Source organism: Phialemonium atrogriseum (genome assembly GCF_030411735.1).
Source record: "Phialemonium atrogriseum strain 8032-3 unplaced genomic scaffold QBC33scaffold_15, whole genome shotgun sequence".
Taxonomy (NCBI): domain Eukaryota; kingdom Fungi; phylum Ascomycota; class Sordariomycetes; order Cephalothecales; family Cephalothecaceae; genus Phialemonium; species Phialemonium atrogriseum.
This window is the reverse complement of record NW_026848152.1, coordinates 216,103-225,230: the sequence shown is the minus strand read 5'-3', so window position 1 is coordinate 225,230 and position 9,128 is coordinate 216,103. Positions and strand designations below refer to the sequence as shown.

General features: G+C 56.0%; 4 protein-coding genes across 4 annotated transcripts; 1 reads left to right on the top strand and 3 right to left on the bottom strand.

Moving 5' to 3' along the window:
* Positions 1-635: 635 nt before the first annotated feature.
* Positions 636-1,498, top strand: QBC33DRAFT_541030 (cytochrome c oxidase assembly factor 6). The gene is made up of 2 exons (XM_060428123.1): positions 636-993; positions 1,089-1,498. Exons 1-2 carry the CDS (start codon positions 760-762, stop codon positions 1,203-1,205), a joined length of 351 nt encoding a protein of 116 aa, XP_060282645.1. The 5' UTR covers positions 636-759; the 3' UTR covers positions 1,206-1,498.
* Positions 1,499-1,864: 366 nt separating this feature from the next.
* On the bottom strand, positions 1,865-5,584 carry QBC33DRAFT_99580 (SAICAR synthase-like protein). Its single transcript, XM_060433226.1, has 3 exons — positions 4,208-5,584; positions 3,188-4,157; positions 1,865-3,134 (listed from the first exon to the last, which is right to left on the bottom strand). Exons 1-3 carry the CDS (start codon positions 5,464-5,466, stop codon positions 2,151-2,153), a joined length of 3,213 nt encoding a protein of 1,070 aa, XP_060282644.1. The 5' UTR covers positions 5,467-5,584; the 3' UTR covers positions 1,865-2,150.
* QBC33DRAFT_559752 (uncharacterized protein) lies at positions 5,513-5,719 on the bottom strand (the record flags this gene model as incomplete). The annotated part of the gene is made up of 1 exon (XM_060429998.1): positions 5,513-5,719. One exon carries the CDS (start codon positions 5,717-5,719, stop codon positions 5,513-5,515), a length of 207 nt encoding a protein of 68 aa, XP_060282643.1.
* A 696-nt stretch (positions 5,720-6,415) lies between these two features.
* QBC33DRAFT_99624 (uncharacterized protein) lies at positions 6,416-8,981 on the bottom strand. Its single transcript, XM_060433227.1, has 3 exons — positions 8,179-8,981; positions 8,041-8,114; positions 6,416-7,986 (listed from the first exon to the last, which is right to left on the bottom strand). The coding sequence occupies exons 1-3, from the start codon at positions 8,704-8,706 to the stop codon at positions 6,858-6,860; spliced, it is 1,731 nt and encodes a 576-aa protein (XP_060282642.1). The 5' UTR covers positions 8,707-8,981; the 3' UTR covers positions 6,416-6,857.
* Positions 8,982-9,128: the final 147 nt, after the last annotated feature.

Below are 9,128 nucleotides of genomic sequence, written 5' to 3'. Positions count from 1 at the left end.
GCCCGCGGCCGGGCGCGCCCCGGCGGCCCCCCCCCCCCCGCCCCCGCCCCGCCCCCCCCCCCCCCCCCCCCCCCGGGGGGGGTGAGTGGGTGGATGGGTCGGCGAGCCCCTTTCCCCTTAGGAAGGACTCGGGGCGGTGTCGTGAATCGGATCAGGAAGCTCTGTCGCCCGGAGAGTGGTAATCGGGATGACGGCGGGGACACTGAGAGTAGGTTGCCCCCTTTGCGTGGCGGTGGGTGATAGATGCTGACTGCCTGTGGTAGAAGTTTCGAAGCTGTTACTGATCGAGCATGTCCTTCGTTCTGGCTGGCGCCGCGAATCGTGGCAGGTCGTCGGGCGGTATATCCAATACTGGTATTAAGACAGTAAGCCGCTTCAGCCGCTGAATCAGCTTCCTTGTCGCCGCATCAAAATTATTCGTGTGTTTCTTTTCTTGTCGTCTATTGCGGTGAGTTGTTGCGTTTGCGACACATCCTTGGCTTATTATCGGTTGACAACGTCAGGCCCCGAGGTCTGGGATCCGCTAAGCCTAATTCGGCACACCACCTTTCTATTCTGCCCATCACGTGCGTCCCCCATCTAAAATTCAAGATTGGACTAAGTGGGAGCTTTGGAGCTATGACTACTTGACCTAACGAGCAACTCATCCCATCAATCTCACGACCCGTGTTCCCAACAATTGAGTGACCAACCCAACTCCTCGACCCCGACCTCAACCTCTCCCCATCCTCCAGAGACAAAGAAAGGGAAATAAAAGCCATGGGCCTCTTGGACTACTTCCGCAACGAGTCCGACCGGCGCGCCGACGAGGTGCGCTCCGGCGCCGTGGCCCCGTCCCGCACCGAGCGGCAGCGCTGCTACGTGGCCCGCGACGCCTACTTTGCCTGCCTCGACGCGAACGGCATAGTCGACGCCCTCAAGGACGAGAAGGGCGCCGCCAAGGCCTGCGGTCGCCAGGGCGCCGAGTTTGAGAAGGATTGCGCCGCCCAGTGGGTGAGTTTTGAAATCCCAGGCTGGGATGGGGTTTTCTTTTTTTACAACGAGTTATGTATAGGCTAGGCAACTCTTTTCTGACGTGTATGGAACAGGTTACATACTTTAAGAAATGGCGCGTGCAAGAGATCCAGAAACAGGCGAGACTGAAGGAGTTGGAAGCACAAGGTGCCAACAAGATGGATATCCAGAGTGACTTCTCAAAGCGGTGAGCGGGCGAGATGTATGGCGGATATGACAGCGTACTAGTAAGAGGAAGAGGTGTGATGATAAGTGTGGAACCATTCACTGTATATAATATACGGCATGCATGACGGCGTTAGGAGGGCATAAGGGTTATATAGGTCGTCACCACTTTTTGACAAACATCCGGTGCCTCGTGAGGTTCCCGAAACAGACGGACAAAAGGGTGTCTCCCGACACATGTTGTGCTGGGCGTATCCACCATCCAATAATGTCTATAAAGGTATCTCGGCAGCAGATATGTACAAACGTATTGAACTCCGTCCTTGCCGTGCCTCGCGCGTCCCCCAAGGCCGTCATCACCCTAGATTCCTTCGAGGACAGGGAAGGACCCCCCAGCTAGTACTATTCGAGTCTTTATCTTCAACCTGGCAGCCCAGTAAAGCTATCGGCCCACTGCCCGAGACAGGAGGGTCTATGTGCAAGAAAGCCGTCATTCACAGCAAACGGCCTTGCAGTCTATGCCAGACATAGGAAACGATGATCCAACTGCGACAAGACTGAATATTGAACAAAGAAACGTTTGACGAGGGAAGAACGGAGGGGGAAAAAAAAGGAAGAAGACTAAAGTTTATGCTGTCGATGCGATAGTGGTATCATGTCTTGCTTGCTAGGGTTGATGGTAGAAAAAAAGAGAAAATGAAAAGCCGTGCGTGGTTGTGCCGGGCACAGGAGGTCGTCCTAATCAATACCTCTCCTTCCCAATGTATGACAACTGTGTTCTCCCAAGGTAACCCCAGGTCATGTATGCTCTTTTCCAGTTGTGAGGTTCTCCAGGTCCACCTCAGAGTATCTCCTGACACTTGATAGGGAGAGAGACGCGCTCAAACATTGGCATCTTCTCCCCATTTGGTGCCTCTCGCGGGAGAAAATCTGATTCCCAGCTTGTATCTCGGATTTGGCAGGAAGCTCTCCTAAGACACTTCGTGCGTCCAAGCGTCGTCCCTCGGCAGTGGTGGCAATGCCTTGTCGAGACTGTCGCGACCGATGATCTGAGAGCGGCCATGCAGTGACCCTTGAGACCCTTGGGACCCAGTGGTCCTCTTCAACGCGTGTCCGTTAAATGCCTCCCCCGTGACTCCGTATCCACTGTCAGCACTCTGCGGCTTCAAGTACGTTCCCTTGCCGTATCCAGTTTTTGGCGGTGTTGGGGGCCCCCTACCCACACCGGGGTTCCGTTGAGCTCCCAGGAGTGGATTCCCGAAGCCAGCCTCCCTTTCCTCGCCGTCCTTCGCAGGAGTCAGGGGCCGTCCGTCGCTTTCTACTGTCGCTAGACTACTAACATGGCTATTCCGGCTTTGCGCTGCGGTCGAGAGCCCCTCAGTCGCCTCCTCCACCACTGGTAAGATTGCTGCTTGAGATGCGCTTGTTGTGGATTCATGACGCTCGCTGCGCGTTGCGCTAGACCCCGGGCCGGGTTTCGAAGAGCCAGATCTCGCTGCCGCCGCGGCCGCGGCTGCCGCTGTTGCGACGGCAGTCTTCAGAACGCGATCGGGAACGTAGTCTTCGTGTGCACCATTCATCTCGGTACTGTGCGCCTCGTACATCGCACGCCTAACCGTTACGTCGGCTTGGGGTAATCTGTGACTTGAGGGTAGCGTAGAGGATGGCGAGGAGGGCTGCAGGTTTAGTATCGGTGTGGCGTTCGTTGTCGAGTGAGGAGCGGTAGGGCTACTCTGAGGACCCACGCGCTCTCTCTCGTTACTGGCAGCTGCAGCCGCCGCTGCAGCCTGGTCCCTTTCCTGGGCCTCTCTGGCCGCCTCCTCGGCAGACATAGTGACACCAGAGATGAAGTTCATGAATCGCTCGCCATATTCCTGCGGCGGAAGCGCAGATATCTTCGTGCTATCACTCGACAGCCCTTTCCAGAAATGCTCGATTTTCTTTATGATTCCATACTGGGCAAGGGTCAGCTCGCGTCCGACAGGGGCATTTTTCACACACGACTTACATGGGTGAGGCAGTCAATGACACCAAGGTAGTAGATCTCGTCGGCGGGCGAACCGTCTTCATGAGTTGCCCTAAAGCCGCCATCGTCTTGGTTGAAGACAAAACCTGGCCTGTTATGACCTTCGTCGAGCTCGTCGGGCATTCGGCTGCTGCTCTGGCCCATTGGAATGGGTCTCTCGGACTTAATCATCTGCCTTAACTCTCTCGCTTTCCGCTGGTTCTCCAACTTGGACGGAGTCCTCATCAGAACTGACTGGGGGTCGTACTCCTCTGGGACATCCCCGCCAGGGTTGAAGATCTGCAGTGTTTTGTCCCGCAAATTCTCTTCGTTGCCTCTTTGGCGATCGTGGATGCCAATAAGGAGAGAGTAGTCCATGATTTGGAGTCTTTGAAGCAGCCCCACGTCCTTCTGGAGCTGGTCCAGGAAGAGCCTCTTCTTCTCCAGGGCCAGTTCCACACGTCGTCGCCGCCGGAGCCAGTTTAGGTCCTTCAGGGTAGCCCTTGGGTTCTTGTCGAGATCATCTTCGATGAAATCCCTGCCAACGGTGGAACCCTTTAGGTCGAAGGTCTGGTGGATATCTCGGTGCGGGGGGAAGAGGTTGTTCATGATGACGAAATGAATCTTCTTTCCGTATGGCATTTTGACTCTATGCAGGCCGTAAAACTGAGAGAGCAGGGTGTTCGGGTTATCGGTGACATGCTGATAGTAGTCCTTGAGGATCTTGCGGAGGAATTTGTGTTCCGAGCGATGGATCGTTTTGATGATATACTTGTAGTCTCGGGAAAAGTAGAAGAAGCTCCCGCTCTTGCCGGGAGAACCAAGCTCGGAGAGTATATATTTACCGGTCAACGACATAAGATAGTCGGCAGGGTCGAGGCGAAAGAGAGCACGGAGGTGACGGAAGACCCATGGGGCATAGTCTTTGAACTTGAAGTCATACTTTGCCGAAGGGACAAGCTCATTTCCGGCGCTATAAAAGTCAGAGACATCACAGCTAAGGGCGTAAAGGATGCAACTCACATATCGAAAGTAGACTTCTGCTTGGCCTCGAAGTCAGCGTCAGTTAATGGGCGATCGAGTTTGGCGTTCGTTCGGGACACTGAGACTCTGATGCCGGTCAACATATTATAAGCTGTGACCCAATTGGCATGCGACTCGTCGACTTTGATCCCCACTAGGACCCTATCGTCGTCCTCTCGCTCAACCCGCTTCCTCTTGCTTGCTCGTTTTGCCCTGTATGCCTCGGCCCAACGGAGAGCGTCCTCGTCTGGCACGATCTCATCGCGGGGTATATCAGAATGCAGCGAGCGTGTGTTCCTCCTAGCAAGGCTCAGCGATGTTCTTCGCGCCCCAGCCACGGCAGTCGTCACAGCAGCTGTGGGCGAAAATCTGCCGCTCGCAAAAGCCGAATCGACCCCATCTCTTGAACCGCGAGCTGGTGCGGCCCTGGGTACTTCTAGTGTGTGACGCTGCTTTAGACCAGAGCCGGGGGGGCCGTGCAAAGCACCGGAGGAGCTAGGAGTCGCTGCTGTAGAACCTAAGGCGGGAGACGAAAATCGGTGCGGTGAGTGTTGCAATGATTGGTTGGCATCCGGGTTCGTCGTTGTGGGCAGTGCGGATGACATACTGAGGGAAGCAAGGTTGGCGTGTAGAGCATTGGGGGGACTGGCCGCAGATGTCGATGCAGAGCTGTCGACCGTACGAATATCCCCCTTATGCACCGGCTGCATGTACATCTCTATGGGCGACTGTTGTATAGAGCCGCCGGTTCCGGAGCTGACTGAGGCTCGGGAGTTTCGCGAATGTGCATCTCTGGGGCTCGACGGTGGAGGGTCGGCGTCTTTTGATAGCCTCGAAGGAGGGGGTGGATGAAGCGACCGGTCGGGCAGGGTCAGGGTCGTGTTTGCGTGGCCATTCGGCAACGGCAGCTCCTTGTCGCCCGAGGAGCCGTCGGTCACACCGTTCATTCCTCCACCATGAGTTCCTTCGGATAAGTGGTTCATGGTGGGAGGGCCAAAGCGCTCTCCATTCAGCTGGGGCTGGGGCTGGGGCTGGGGTTCGGAGAGGTCTGATGTCTGTGTTGAGTGTGTCGAGCTCTCATAAAAGCTGTCATTTGTGGTGGATTGCGATTGTGATGCGAGAAGGATGTGCCCATTGGCCTTCTCGTCCGAGAGACCGTACTGGAGAGACGGATCGAGGTGGACGATAGCTGAAGACTGGGAATAGACAGGCGAGTTCTCGCTGTTGATGAAAGAGGGCATTTCGGGAGCCAAATGCATGAAATTGGTACAGGATGGGCGCTATTCGGTCGGGAACTAGTTCTGTCTACTGGCGTGCAGCGGAGGAGGACATGCTCAGGAAAGCCGTGTCGAAGTCGAGATCGAGGTCGAGGTCGAGGTCGAGGCCGAGGCTGATGACGAGGCGTGCAGCTGTTACCACTGCTGGGCCGGAGAAGGAGACCGGATGGCTGCCACAGCCAACTGTGGAAGGTGCAGCGGCAAGGACGGCGATTCGATTCAGCACTGTCGGCATCGCATCGCAGGCCCGGCAGACATGGTTCGCAGCGAAAGCTTGGGAGGACTGAGGAGGGAGAGACGGCGATTTGCGGAGTCGGGGTTGGACTGAATGAAGGGCCAGCTCGTTTTGGCTGAAGAGCGGGAAATTGGGAGTCGTTGGCAACCAGGGGAGCGAAGCGTGGGAAGGTGGAGGTGCCACGCCAGGCTGTGGCAGCTGGACGTGGGGCCAACGCGAAAGGTATCCATCCGTAGTTCCGTACATGTACGCATGTGACCCGACCCAAGTTAGTGCGCAATTCGGTGTAGGGGAGCGTTCCAGGGTCCTGCCAGCTTGGCTCTGTAGCGGATCCCGACCGACTGGAAGTGCAGTTACCGTGGCGCCCACTACTGTGTAGGTACTCTGCAAATCCTGACTGCTCACAAACAGCACAAGCCTACGAAGTTCGAAGTAACTCTTCGGATACCTACCCCATTCAATAATTGCTTAATGATAATTGCCCGCCTTCTATCCCTACCTCTCTTTCCATCTTTCTGTCTTCTCCCTTTCCGTGGTTATTTCTCGTTTTGTCTTATTAGGGGCCGAGGGGCTTGGGAGATTAGGTAGCTGCAAGGAAGCTCAGCCAGGATTTTCAGTGTCCAAGTCTAAACAAAGGGAGGTCTGAGAGTTGAGATTCCCCAAGTAGTGTAGATCCAAACAGGCCGATGAGGTCATTGTCCATGGAGGCAGGCCCTAATTTGCGAGCATTATGGGCTAGGCTGTATCAGTACCTTCAAAATAGTACCGTCGTAAATGTTACAGCAACTTGCGAAGTTCCGACTGCCAAACTAGAGTTCAATCTTTGAGTATCTATGGTAGGCTTCGTAGGTATTCCACTACGTGTGCGCGTAACAGTCAACAGCCATTAGAAACGGAAAGGGTCATTCGATTTCCAACCCTGAAGGACCACAGCACAACTTTTGCCCAGGCTTCTCCTTCGGAGTCGAGAACGCCAATGGAACGTAAACGTGGCAGTGCAAAGGTTTTATCTGCTACATGCCGTCCCGTCTGCCCCACCATTTGTCTGACGCAAACAGAGGCTGCTTACATCGAGTGGTGATGGCTTTGGTATCACAGCCGGGCAGCGAGTCGTGTGTCCCACCACATTGTGATCTCCTCACATGGTCGCATTTCGGACAAAGCCATCAGGGTCCGTAGCTAGCAGCGGCGGTTTCTCACCCGGACTCTTCCCGTTCCGGTACTGCCACAGCCTACTCAGATCCTTGACCTTCATCTTCGCGCCTGGAGGTTTCCCCCGGCACGCCCGGCTCCTGTACCGCCCCCTCGGCTCCACGGGACTTCCCCCACCGGCGTGGACCTCTACCTCTACCTCTACCTCTACTTCGACATCTGGCCCGGTGCCCAGCCAACTTAGCTCCATCGCCTCCCTCGCCATGTCCAGCTCGCTTCCTTCCGCTCCAACCACGACCTCGCTCTCCATGAACTCATTCTCGCCTTCCCCGTCGGCGCACCCAACGTAGCCCCCGGCCCGCTCATCCCTCGCTGGCAGACCCGTGGCCGGGTCTCGGGCCAGTGGGAACATGCCGTCAAGATAGTGCTGGCACAGCTGGTGGCCGCCGCGCGCCGACGTGCGGGCAAAGACGCGGCCGATGAAGCGCGGCAGGATGGGCGAGCCCCGAGCCGATGTCGCGAAGTGCAGGACCCCCCACAGTGCGACGAAGTCGGTAGTGTGGGCATAGTGCTCGATGTGGCCGATGGCGCGGTACGACACCGACGCCGGGTTGGTGGACGAGGTCTCGCTGCGGAGGGCGAAGTGTGAGGGCTGGTCACGGACAGGGGCAGGGGCGGGTCCTGCCGCTGCCGCTGCCGAGTTATCGCCGTCCGATCCCTCGGGCGGCGGCGAGGTGGGCGTTGGTGGGCGAGACGAGGCGTGCCCATTGCCATCGGCCGTGTGAGATGCGTCGACAGATGCCAAGGCCGGGTTCCTCATCGCTTGTGCTTGAGCGCCAACGTACCGGTGCGGGTTATTGAAGTGGTTGGCCGCATTCCCAAAGGTGTAGACCTCTAGCTTGCATAGCAAGTCCTGGGGGAGCTCTTGCAGTAACCAGTCGAGGATGAGGCTGCCTTCGATTCCGCCCTGCGAGTGCAGGATGAAGATAACTTTGGAGTACTTGGGGTTGTACAACTTCTCCTTGATGATGCTATAGCAGACGCGAACATCTGAAGTTGCGTAACCGAGACTACGTTGGACTAGGCATTCCACAATGTCTAAGAAGATGCCATTTCTACAGAGTGGTGAGAAACAGCGTCCAAAGGGTTCATCTGGGTTTTCTTCTCACGTCTTGTTATGGATTCCAAGTACCGGTCGCTTGAACGTGAGTGCCAGCCGATTGAGGTTGTTCTTCATCCAGTGCTCCCTTTTGTCTGATGGTTAGTTTGGACGCTGAGAGGTGCCTCGTATCAAGAGGGCATTCTACTTGCCCAACAGCGACACCGTTGATGAATATCCACTGCTCGTGGTCGTGCTCTGGTAACTCGGGGGCATATTGAGGGTCGGAATGGTACTCGGTTTCCTTGCCGTTCAGGAAGGTGCAGAGGCCATAGTTGACGAGAGTAAACAGGGCTATTCCCAGGGCGACGGTCCACAGTGGGAACAAGACGGCGAAGGGTAGGGAGAGAAGAAAGGCAAGTTGCAATACGCAGAGTATGAAGTGGATGGCAATACAAAAGATGTTCTGGTGGGTGAAAGACAGCTCGTCAAGCTCACCCGAGTCAGACGGCGTGATGGGGAGCAGGATGAATGGAATGGCCCAAGCAAAGGTGAAGAAATAGTAGACATCAAATGCCAGCAACTTCCAAGGCATGTCGGTATAGCTGTAGTTGATGACAGACTTGCCGCCGATTTGAGACCCGAAGAACAGGGTCGAGTTAGGAATAATCCTTGCCGGCTCCGCCCTCCAGGGAGCCGTGAACGTCCTTCCGACGGATCGAGGCCTGGTAGCCATTGCGAGTGAAGCTACTGGCCATATGTAGGATGTATCGGGATGGAGAGGCCACTCTGGGGGAGATAAGGGGGAAACCGGTTGCGAGAGGGCGAGAGGGGGAGGGAGGGAGAGGAGAGCTGGTTGGAATCCCTAGGTTTTTGAACCAGGAGAAAGGATCGGAATTGCCTCTTCCTCACATGGGTGAGGACTCTACCCACCTGTACCACCAGGCAGGTACGACTAAGAAGGAGGTTCGAAGTGTAGATCGTGGACGGGCACATGCCATTTGGTGTGTCGCGTGGCACACACAAAAGGCTGAGTCCAATCGTTCAGTCCCCAGTGACCCTAATCAAGTCACCTTATTCGTAGAAGGCGCTACCTGGCGAATCGGGCACCTGCAGCCCCTGTCCCCTGATTATTTAGGTTTGCGTGCACAGTCCGTG